This window comes from Calidris pugnax, unplaced genomic scaffold (assembly GCF_001431845.1).
Source record: "Calidris pugnax isolate Ruff unplaced genomic scaffold, ASM143184v1 scaffold245, whole genome shotgun sequence".
Taxonomy (NCBI): Eukaryota; Metazoa; Chordata; class Aves; order Charadriiformes; family Scolopacidae; genus Calidris; species Calidris pugnax.
The window spans coordinates 816,240-828,435 of record NW_015090982.1 but is presented as its reverse complement, the minus strand read 5'-3'; the positions used below and the strand labels follow the sequence as shown (position 1 = coordinate 828,435).

At 51.1% G+C, this 12,196-nt stretch overlaps 1 protein-coding gene across 2 annotated transcripts in view; it reads left to right on the top strand.

Annotated features, from left to right (window-relative positions):
- The window catches only part of IP6K3 (inositol hexakisphosphate kinase 3), a 20,325-nt gene extending 9,383 nt beyond the window's left edge, over nt 1–10,942 (top strand). For both annotated transcript variants that reach the window (XM_014953716.1, XM_014953717.1), the window contains 5 exons: nt 1,231–1,557; nt 6,027–6,249; nt 7,121–7,293; nt 7,986–8,161; nt 9,406–10,942. In XM_014953716.1, the coding sequence (XP_014809202.1) occupies nt 1,231–1,557; nt 6,027–6,249; nt 7,121–7,293; nt 7,986–8,161; nt 9,406–9,867 (1,361 nt within the window). In that variant the 3' untranslated portion in view covers nt 9,868–10,942. The remainder of the gene's footprint in view (nt 1–1,230; nt 1,558–6,026; nt 6,250–7,120; nt 7,294–7,985; nt 8,162–9,405) is intronic.
- The last annotated feature ends 1,254 nt before the right edge of the window (nt 10,943–12,196 follow it).

The window sequence follows — 12,196 nt, the reverse complement described above, 5'->3', positions numbered from 1 at the left end:
AAAAAAGGGGGGGGGGGGGAGGCCCCCAACACCTTGGGGGAAGGTAAAGGAGCTGCTCGGTGTGTTCTGGAGGTGGGAGTGTTTCTTCTCCCCCTTCCACCCACTCCTCTGGGCAAAAACCAAACTGGGCACCGAGGGCTTGTTTTCTCAGTGGTTTAATTGCAGCAGGAGGAGCAGGAAGGGGAAATTCAAACAGCAGAGCTTTGGCTCTTTGTTGCAGGGCGAGGAAAATGCTGCGTTTCAGTGGGGAAAGCTGCCTTTTTGCCTTCCTCAGTGGCTATGGGATTGTCCTGCCTGATGTCTACCAGAGCAAGAGCCACCCATGGGCTTCCTACAAAGAACAAAGTGAAGGGGTGGGTGATGCTGGGTGCTTGCAAGAGGAACCAAGGCAGTACAGCCCAGAGGGGGTCCATGTTTGCTAAAATCAAAGGGGAATTTCTCTTTGTGACTAGAAGCAGGAACAGATCATAGAATCACAGAACCGTTCAGGTTGGAAAAGACCCTTGGGATCATCAGGTCCATGTTGCTGGATGCTGCCCTGGGCTGTAGCAGAGGGCAGGGCTGGAGAGCTCGGGGGGAGCCAGTGCTCGGGTACAAACCATCTCGGTGCTGGTTTGACACATCCTCGTGCCACGTGTTAACACGGTGGAGGAAACGCTCCTGCTACTGCTCTGGTGTTAAATGACAGGGAATGTCCCAAACTGAGGTTTTTTTAGAAGGTGCAGAAAATGTTGCTAACCCCGTCAGCAGCGCTAAGGGACAAGGGGCTGCCGGGGACCTGAGCTTGCAGACACTTTATTAATAAACCTCCTTTGCAAGCAATGTCCTAGCTTTGGAAGACTAAGACCATCATTAACACCGTCTCGTAAGGCAAAACTGGGGCTGTTTCACAGCAAGGGGTGTCATTAATACAGTGTATTAATAACCTGGCATTACCGGTCCAAGGAATGCCCTGATCCAGCTGCCTTCATGAGGCCACCGCACTAACTTGATAGCTCTTCTCGATTATTCCCTTCTGTTTCTTTTGCCCCCAGCAGGTCTAAATTGGGTTGTTTCTGGACTCTCTATTTCAGGCTGGGGCTCCCTGCCAGCCCCTGGGCACCTAAAGACCTCATCCCACCTGGCTGCACCCTCGATGCTCAGCCCTGGCTGGGGGATGTCGGTGCAGATGGTGGCTCCACGGTGGCTCGTCCCCCTTTCTCACTCTCCCCCATACCCTCTGTTTTGCAGACACCATCAGTGAAATCCCCGCGCGGGCGTTAACCGACCCAGTGGAGTATGTCCCAAATCCTGCTCCTGATCTCCCTTCGCTGCTACTAAAGGGGAGCGACCCCCCCGCCCGCCTTTCGCCCAGCACCATGGTGGGGCAGAGCCCTCTGGACCCCAGTGAGAGCAGGACTGCTGTCCTCCTGGAGCCCTTCGTCCATCAGGTGGGCGGCCACATGAGCATGATGAAGTACGACGAGCACACGGTCTGCAAGCCCCTGGTCTCGCAGGAGCTGAGCTTCTACGAGTCGCTGCCCTTGGCCATGAGGCAGTTCACGCCCCAGTACAAAGGTAAGGAGTGAAACTGGGGAAGGAGCTGAGGGTTGGGGTTGTCACCAGTCTAAGTTCTGAGACTGGGAGAAGGGCTGGTGGGGGCCGGTTTGGGCTGGCTTCGAGCTGTGGAGCCCCATCACTTGGGCAGGTTTTGAGAAGCAAGGATGCTTCCTGCGTGAGTGTGAGCCACGGGAGCAGGTCTGTGAGACTGGGAGGGTTCTCTGGGTCTCTTTGGCTGGGGAGAGGGGGATTCTCTGATGTCTAATAAGGGTTGAGTGCTCATTGGGGGCAAAAGAAACAGAAGGGAATAATCGAGAAGAGCTATCAAGTTAGTGCGGTGGCCTCATGAAGGCAGCTGGATCAGGGCATTCCTTGGACCGGTAATGCCAGGTTATTAACACACTGTATTAATGACACCCCAGCTGTGAACTGATAAGCTGGGACTGCTTAACATCTTTATTAGAGAGACAGAGCAGGGCCCAGCTCCCCAGCACCAAACCCTCAACTGAGCTACAGAAAATCAGCACTTGGTATCTGTGGGGGTCCTGGCATTTTTAAAAGCCATCCCTCCCTCCCTTCCTCCCTCCCTCTCTTTCTTATTCCCTCACTATTTCTGCTTTTACTGCCAGACTTGTGCTGCTCATAAAGCTCCTGACCCTGGATTTTTGCGAGAGGCGAGAAGCTCAGCTGTCACGTAAAAACTTAAAATATCTTTTGGTCCTTCAGCGTTACAGAAAAGAGCTCGAAGTGTCAGCCGCGGTTTCGATGCGCTTCCAATCCAATCTCTGCCTTTCCCAGAAAGTCAGGGGCCTTTGCAGATTTATGGGACCATATTAAAAAGATGCTTAAGAAAGAAAAAAGTCTTCCTCTAAGCAATTTTCTTTAGCAGGGGCCAGGGTTTGGTGCTGGAGAGCTGGGCCCTGCTCTGTCTCTCTAATAAAGATGTTAAGCAGTCCCAGCTTATCAGTTCAGGGGTGGCCCGGTTATTAATACCTTTTTGTCTTCTTTTTTCTCTTCTATTGCAAGTCCCAGTGAGTTTTGTGACAAGGGGTAATTAAATAGCAATTTTTCTCCAATTTGGCATTGGGCACATGCATTTTTTCATTCTGATTATATCCGTCCCAGCCCTGGCTGCCGGGCAAATTAAAGAGGTGGAACATTTTCCCACGAGGGTGATGAGCATCAGGGGGAATGATCCTGAGGTCTTCATCACCCCCTCACACGTGTCCATGTTCCTCATCTCTATTCTTAGGCTGTGGGGAGGGAGGGGGGGGACATGGGACAGCTTGGGGACCATTATGTAATGATGACATTATGTGCAATGGGTGATCAAATGTCATCATTCAGCTCCAACATGGAACTGGCTGCTTAAAAAAATGTCCATTGCTCGCTTAACCCCTTCAGGCGGGTTGGTGACCTTGGGACCAGCTTTCCCCCCCCATCCCCTTGCAATCCTCTGCCTGCCCCGAGCTGATCTTGCAAAGGGGATGCTGGACTTGTTTTCAAGCCCCGGTTCTGCTCAAGTTCCTCTTGCACGGGGCAGTAAATAAATGCGCTTGTAAATTTAAAAATAAACCCATGAGGGCAGAGCTACAGAGCAAGACGCTCCTGAGCATCACTGGGATGCCACTACCCTGGTGACAGCACCCATAAATAGCTGCTGGGGCTGGCCAGGATGGGGGGTAGAGGTTTGGGGGACACTAGAAGGCCAGCAAAGAGAAGCACCTAAACACACCTTTGCTCCCAGATAGCTGGTTTCTGGCTGCAATAAAAGAGGAGGTGGGTGGCCATCTGTTACACGGTGGGCTTGCACACGTAGGTCACTTGCAGGACACGTGCAAACCCCGGGTGGACACACACTAGGAAACAAAAGTGTGTCTCAGGCTGAGACGCAGGGTTTTGAAGGCAGAGTTTTCAGCTGGAAGGAGTGAGAATTTAACAGCTCCCAATTTAATGGCTCGTTCTCGCCTTTGAAAATCTCCCCCTTAATTTTCATATTAATTTAAGATACTTAAAACTCTTAGTTTCATGCTATATATAACGTTTTTAGGGCCAGATTGTCAGCACTATGCAAATCAGCACAGCTCCATTGACTTGCAGATATGGAATTGGGGCAGTTTTTAAGGTTACAGGCTGCTACGGCGCCGTAACCGAGGCAGAGAGCTACATTTGGAATCGAGGACTCTGTTCGCCTCCCAGTGACTTTTTAAAAATAAAAAGGCTTTGATTTAGGCAAAAGATACGCTGGGTGTTTTTTTTCCCAGGGCTCGTTCTCGCCTTTGAAAATCTCCCCCTTAATTTTCATATTAATTTAAGATACTTAAAACTCTTAGTTTCATGCTATATATAACGTTTTTAGGGCCAGATTGTCAGCACTATGCAAATCAGCACAGCTCCATTGACTTGCAGATATGGAATTGGGGCAGTTTTTAAGGTTACAGGCTGCTACGGCGCCGTAACCGAGGCAGAGAGCTACATTTGGAATCGAGGACTCTGTTCGCCTCCCAGTGACTTTTTAAAAATAAAAAGGCTTTGATTTAGGCAAAAGATACGCTCCTACCTCCCGTGAAAATTCAAAGCAGGCATCCGAGCTGAGAGGACTTTCACTTGCTCTCAGTTATCTGTAAAATGGGATTTTTTTACAAATGGGACTCAGTGAAAGGCGGGTAACGTTGGAGCCCGGGGAAGACAGAGCTCCCTGTGCTCCCCATCACCGTGAGCAAGGGACTGAGAGAGGTAAAAATATTACTTACCCACTATTTAACGTTTCCACCCCCAGCTCCCTGAGCAAAGCAGCCTGTGTGTATTCTTCCCACCATTTCAGAGCAAAATTAGCCAATTTAACCAAGCGTGCCACAGCAGGCTCTTTGGATTAATGCTGATTTTATAGCAAAAGGGAACAGAAGTGGTTGTGGTACCTGAGCAGGAGAGCTGTACAAGGGGGCAGGAGGGAAGTGCTGGAGCTGGAGGGCTATGGGGTGCAGGACCCAGGGAGGGGTGGGCACCCCGAGTCTCGCAGAGGTGGCCAGTGGCCACAGACACACGGGGGTCCTGCAGCTCAGGTGGTGAGAACCTCCCTCTGTCAGTAAAACCCATCAGACAGGATTCTGTGCACACACGGAGAGGGCAAAATCCTTCTGCCGGTGTTTGCTCACTCTAATCTCACTTTAAACGGAGGGAAGGGAGTTTGCATATTTATTTGCTTTGGCAAATTTGCCTGGGAGAACAGAGCTCCCTTGTTTGTTAAGGTGCCGAAATGCACCTCCCTGCAGTGCCCAACAGACCAAGCGAGGATACCCCGGGGGCAGGTGGATAAAACCCAGCTCCATGCGTTGCTATCGGGGGCTCTTTCCAGTGATGAGTTTTGCTGGTCCAACAGCCTCCACCGGCCTCTTTTGGATCAGCCTTACTGTGGTTAGACTTGAAAGCAGCAGGGTCAGCATCCCTCCTGGGACCCAAAGCGGGGATGCTCTAAAAATGCCTCTGCTGCTTTGAGAGGCTCAGACAGCCCTGACAGAGGGCTGCAGGAGCGGGACCGCGGTTATCAGCCTTTCCCAGAAAGGTCAGAGCCATCTGGTATGCGAGCCATGGCCATTCCTGCTCTGTCATTTGAGCCGGGGAGGCAGCCGTCCCCGGGCCAGGGATGGGCTGAGACCGGGCTAAATCTGTGACGGGCTGAATGGCATCTGAGCCCTGCAATTCCGGCTGGAGTCAGGGAAAATTGCAATGCTGAAATACACAATGGTGTTTTAAGCACTTAGGGTGGAAAGTAATAATCCCCCCTCGCGCTCATGTTCCCCCTCGTGCGTGAACATTGGACGTGTAAGGGTCGGGTTCTCCTCATCAGCCGTTTGGGGGCTGGTCCTTGGCACCTGGAGAAGGACATGACCATGACAATGTTGGGGCATCACGTACGCGGGCAGTGCTGCCAGCCCACGCACATGCCTCTGCCCTTACTGCTGGGGCCTCTCCAATTAAAGGAAGGAGTTGGCATGCTGGTTGTATTTGGAAAATTCCTGGTCCCCAACCCTCCCTTTGCTTCCTGCCAATGAAAAGCATTTTCAACCTTGCCCTGTCTTAAAAAGTGAGACCTAAATCCCTTGTCATAAATAAGCCAGGAGCTCCAGGTCCAACGCTGGGGTCTTTTCTGGGTCACTTGTGGCATAGCGGGGCCTGGAGGGATGGAGGACAAAGGAACATGATGTTCAGAGGAGGCAGGTTTCAAGCCGAGCCTTCAGAGGAGGGAACATTAGAAAAGCCTGTGGCTGTTCTCCAGATTCTCAGACTAATGGTGTTTTTTTGACCTCAAATCAGAGGGGGATCAGTGTGAGAGGCCAAAAAACCTGAGGAGGCAACTGTCCTGCTGAACACCAGCCCCTCAGGAAGGCTGGACCATCTTGGGTTGGTGCAGATGGTGGCCAAGCCTGTGTGGTAACCCATGGCTTAATCTCATTCTGGTTTGTTTTTTCCCCATTTTTTTTGTCCAGGCATCGTTTCTGTGCACCTCAAAAAGGACAGCCTTGGCAACTTGACCCTGATCGCCAGCCCCAGCCTGCAGGCGGAGAGCTGTGGCCGGCTGGATAACGCCATCGGGGACTCCTCGGTGACCATATGGCACAAATGCAAGTGGGCTGCCAGCACCGGCACCAGCAGCGAGCACACACTCGTCAAGTGGAGTCACACACAGCTCACCAAGACCTTCAAAGACAGGTGAGGGTCCTCTGCTGCCTGCAGACCTCCTCTTGGCCCTCTCCTGCCGCTCTGGGTAGGGTCGAACCAGGATGGCTTTGGTGGCACTACTCCTGGTTTAAGGCAAAGTGAGCAAAAGCAATGCCCAGCCACGGTGAAGAAAAGCAAAGCCCATCTTGGTGGCTTCGTGGTTCATCTCTTGATGATGGAGTGGGGCAGATTTGGGTATTGCTGAGATGCTCTTGCTCAAATATGTGCCTCAATCCTTGCTTTAAACCTGTTTCCTTTGAGCACCATGTGCTCCAAAGGGCAGAGAGGCCCCAGGAGAAGAGCCACCAAGAACAACACGTAATGAACACCCTTCTGCTGGTGACCAGCCAGAGGTGGCAGCCTTGAGGGTGGCTCGATCCTGTCCTTGTCCCAGGGGAGAGCTGTCCCTGAAAGGCATTGAGGTGCCTGCAAGCACACCATGACCTCCAAGGAGAACAAATCTCCTCTTTGCTGCCTCCCTCCCCTCCTCAAAGCCAGCCCCTCTGTATTGGGAATCGTTGCTGTTGTGGGACAATTTGCCTGTGTTGTGCCCGTTAGGTGGATAAATAGAGATTCCTGGCCATTGGCTCTATGAATGGGGCTTTTCATAGGAGCCAAGCACACTTTGAAATTATAATGAAAGAAAATATTGGCACGCGGCAATGGCTGGCTTTCTGAAAATGACTTTTACGGAGGTAACAAAGGATCTCCACAGGTTGGACATGATGAATATGTTTCCTTTGAGAGTCCCTGAAAATTCACCTTATCAAGTTTGAGGCTCTGCAAAAGAGAGAAGGGGGGGAAGGAATATTCTCTTCTGGAGCTTATAAACCAAACGTGTTCTTTTGTGTGTTTTGTCTAGCTGCCCAGGGAAGATGCTATTGAGGACAGACCTTCAGTACGGCACAGATTCACTTTTGGAAGATGCAAACAGAAACCAGCCAGAAAGAAACAGCTACAACCCCTGGGGACTGCACTGTCACAGGCAGCACCTGAACCGCATGTCCTCCAAACATAATGAGAACAAACTTCATCGTATCCTTTTTCCTCTCTCCCTTCCAGCCTAGTCTTGGCTACAAATAACAGCTCGTCATCGATGTATGTTTTATTGCAGGGTCGCAGTCCTGGAGAAAACACAGAATATACTGAATACAGTTGCTCTGTTATCTTTTCCCACTGTTCAGTTGGCCTAGATGATCATTGCAGGTCCCTTCCAACTGAAATATTCTGTTCTGTTCTATTGTATTCTAAGAAAAAACCCCAAACCAAAACCAAAAAACACTTCCCTTAAAGGGTATTCAGCATAAGTCAAGGATCCCCTCGGCATACATTTAAAAACACAACTATAGAGGAATTAGCAGCTGCCTCGCCTTTTATTTTCCTATTACACTTCATTACCCATCAGTCATGTGAGTAATACGGCTTAACAGCTTCGCCCACCCCCCCGGGGTGAGTCCAGCACTGAGGCAAGGTGTCGGGTCCACAGCCCAGGGCTATGGTGTCACTCCAGAATGGAGCTGTTGGTGCTTTAATTGGTAGGACTGTACTACAGTAAATTAACTGGAATTGGCAGCAAGGGGCCTATAGCAATGACATGTTGGCAAAATTGGCTCAGAAAGTCTCATTACAGTTGTGAGCTATTATGGAGAGCGTCAGCAGTTGCTCTGATTTAAGACCTCTTGCAATTAGAATTTGAAAGTACTGGGTTTCCCTTAATTCATGCTCAGAGTTTCTACTGCTTGAAAACGTGGTATCAAAATACAAGTATCCCTGCATCCTGGACCTAAAGATGGGGACCCGGCAGCACGGCGACGATGCCTCGGAGGAGAAGAAAGCCCGGCACATCAAGAAGTGTGAACAAAGCACCTCTGCGTCCCTGGGCGTTCGCATCTGTGGGATGCAGGTAAGAGGGAGTTTCGGTCCTTTCAGTGTTTGCCCGACTTGAAACAGAGCTGGAAATCTAAAGGGACTCTTTTGGTGCAAATTCAAGAGGTTTTATTCTTGTTTCCCACCAAATACAGGCCGTAAGAACTGGCCACTCGGCTGCGTGTCCTGTCCTCAAACAGGAGAGGGTGCTTAGGGAAGAGCATGGAATTTGGCACTTATGGGGTGACCCTTCCCCAAATCCCCTCTTTGGCTTTGGGGGGAATTGGCTGCTTTCACAAGCAGTGGCTGCCTAAGCACCACCCTGCACCAGTGCCACCAGTAGGAGCAGCTGGAACCAGTCTACCCCAGCTGAGAATCTGCCTTTACATGAACACAGATCCCCCCTCACGCTCAGGTCTGGGCTGCTGCACAAAACCAGAAAACCCCAAAAGGATCCCTTACCCGGCTCGTGCCCGGGCAGAGCTGTCTTAGCCTGTCACCCACAAGAGCGAGGGGTGTATTTTGTGCTAAATATTGTGGTTCCTCTCGCTCAAAATCGCTGCCCTTCCTCCCAGAAACCACACATTTGTTTCACTCACGCTTCCCGAGCAGGTTTCAAAATGTCGTTCTGCTGTGCCTGAAGGATAATTATGACAATGACGATTATAAAGCACACACAGAGCAGCGTAAACACTCGGTGTCAAAACCTGTGTCCCTTCCCGGTCTCTGACATCCTTCTGTTGAGCAGATTATCCCTTAAATTACAACTGGCGTGTGAGCTAATTCTAAATCCACTCCCTCATTTCTCAGGCAGTGCTACCCGAGCCTCACATACAAATTTCTGTCGGTGTCTTGTCTCTCTGTGGTTAAGAAAGCAGGATTACTGCTCCCCGTGCGTTACGTGTCACGAGAAGGCACAAAGCTGGGCTCTTCCCCCATGGCTGCAAACCCTCACCGTCCCCAGAGGGGAAATGCTGTAAATCACGGGTGACGCGGCGATGACTTACAGCTATTTGGGTTTCACAAGGGGGTGATTTATAGCAGTACAACCAGAATCTGCGTGAGTGGTTTAAATTGAATAGTTTAAATCTCCAGAAAGGAGGGGAGTGTGGTTCAGCGAGGAGCCAGCAGCACCTTGCCAGCATCACTAGGTATCCCCAGAGGCAGAGGATCTCTGGCCCATTCCTTAGCTCAGTTATGAACTTTTTAGATCAGGGCGAAATCTAGAGCTTGGGGCAAACTCATCCAACTCAATCTGGATTGTTGCTCTCCTTCCTCAAGGTTTACCAAGCGGACACTGGCCATTTTCTCTGCAAAGATAAGTATTACGGCAGGAAACTCTCCCCGGAGGGATTCAGGCAAACCCTGCGGCAGTTCCTGTGCAACGGGAACCACCTCCGGACGGATCTCCTGGAGCCCATCATCCTGCGCCTGAAAGCGCTGCTCTCTGTCATTAGGAAGCAAAGCTCCTACAGGTTCTACTCCAGCTCTCTTCTCATCATTTACGATGGACAGGAGCCCAAGGAGAACTCGGCACCCTTGGATAACCACCTTCACTTCCCAAAAACGAACTGCACCACGTCACAGAGCCCCAGAGTCGACGTCCGCATGATAGACTTTGCCCACACCACCTTCAAAGGCTCCAAGTGCAATCACACCACGTATGACGGGCCAGACCACGGCTATATTTTTGGCCTGGAGAATCTCATCAAAATCCTTCAGAGTATCTCAGAAGGAAAATGACAGATTCTGTGAAATAGCCTGGATTTACTAGTGACCGATAGCCCTGAGAAGGACCGCGCCGGGTCACTTGCAGGGGACCCTCCCAGCTGCTGGATGTCACGTGCATGGGACATCATTGCTAGAAAAAATAAAAGATACAAAACTCGCTACGTGCCATTACCCAACTCAAGCGTTAAAAAGCAAAGAGCCAAAAGAATCCGTTCTGCCTGCAATCCATCAGGAGATTTATCTTCCTTTCTCGTCTTACTGCTGTCCTTGATTTATTTGCGAGCCACACGAGAGCATTACCTGAAAAAGTCTTAATGATAAAGCTCACTTCCCCGCTCAGGAAGCGAAGTGGGGTAAGGAGATAGTGGGTGTTTGAGCCAGACTATTAAAGCCAGACGGTGGGTGTTGGACAGATTGCGGCGTGGCTTTGGGCTCCTGCTCCCGCTACGGGCTGAGGGCAGAGAGAGGGACACAAAGGGGGGAGAAAAACCCACCCCCCGCCCCGACATCCAGGCTCCCCCCACCCTGGGGTGTTCTCCGAGGCACACACACACACGGAGGGACGAGATGCTGCCAGAGGTTCTGCGCTGCTTGAAGGAATCAAAGCAGGGGGACCCCAGACCAAGAACTCGACCCCGCAAAGGTTTAACGTCCCTGCGGGGGATTGAAACAGTTCCACAGACTTTCTAAGCCACGGGCTCCGTAGGGGCTGGACGTAAGGGAACGCGATGATTCTGTCACCAAAAAACAAACATTCACATCAAGGGATTTTTGCTTAAAAAAGAAAGAAAAAGCAGTTAAAAAAAAAAAAAAAGTGTGAGATTGAGTCAGGGACTAGACACCAAAGGTCACCTAGAAATTCTTTGATACAAATATTGTGCGTGTGTTTGGAAGAGACAATAACAAAAGACTCCAGATTTTTGTTTACAGCTTTTGTGGACAGATTTTATTCTTACGGAACAAACATGATTCCTTCCTGCGTGGGGTGGGAAATGCGTGAGAGAAATCCTTTTACACAAGGATCAGAGCTACAGAACCCCATTACTGGCGAATGGGGATAAAAATAAAATTGTCTAAGCAACTCTCACCTGTCGCCTATCTCTTTTTCACTCCCAGTGGATCCTTATGTTGCGTTATCTGTTTTTTAGGGCTGTATTTTTTGACAAAAGCAGTTGTTTCCACAGGTTTAAGCACCAGATCTCAAGGGAGAGCCCTTCATTTGTATTTTACTGCACACAGCTGGTGAATGGCTACAATTTATAGCTGGAAAATTTAAGTCATCTGGCCCAGATGCATATATTACTTGGCCTAAAGTCCAGCAGGGAAGACCTCATTATTTACTGGATATTGTTCACAGTGTTGCACGTTTCTTGCTCGCAAACTCAAGACGACTATAAAAAAGGCCACAAACACTCTGCTTCAGTAGTGAAAGGATTGAGTCACTGATTGTCTTGGCTCAACAGGCAGCGTGGTCTGGTGCTGAGTGCTAACTGTGGCTGTTACCAGCTCTGCTGATGGGGTTTACACAGCGTCTGCGTCCCTGCCAGGCCTCTCGCTGGCTGCCTGCGCTGGGATGCCAGGGCTGGAAGTGGGGAAGGGTTGGGAAGGGTCCAAGCGTGACCCCAGCAGCCAGAGCCCCTCGTAAGGAGAGCAAAACACCCCCCTTGGCTACAAACCTCAGCTCTCATCAGTCCTGAGAAGAAAACAGCCACCTGTTGCTTGAACAGTGACAGAGGCATCCCGCTCCCTCCCTTTTCACCCCTGACAAACAAGCACATAATTACCAAGGATTTAACCATTTGCCTGCCGAGGAGGAGATCTGAGCCAGTGCACAACCTGATGTACTCCATGTGCAGGAGGGCAAAACCAGGCAAGACTTTCTAGGTTTTTAAACGGCCAGAAGCCAAGCACTGAGGTAGCTATTACGTGCCGCGCTGCTGGCGGCCTGGCCCGGGTAGGAACAGCACCGTATGCTCAGGATCTCTCTGCCAGACGCACAAAGCGGGCCGCTTGGCAGCGCAGGCAGCCACTCAGCAATCAATGGGTAAAGCCAGGCTACCCATCAGCTGCCTCTCCAAAATACAGGGCAAGCCGTGAGCTCACCAGAGGTGGCCACTGCAGCCCAGGCGTCGACCTCCCCCTTTCCAGCGGCCTGGGCCTGCGCGGCCTAGGGGCACAGCAGCCGCCTGAGGGCCCGGCCTAGAGATTCTCCCCGCCCTCACGGAAAGCACCCCCGGGAACGGGGGGGGAGGTGGACGGGCAACCTCTCGGGAGCCCCCCCGCCCTCCTTTTCGGTGCTGTCCTCCCAGGAGAAAGCGCTGAGGGGCAGCGCCGATGGCAC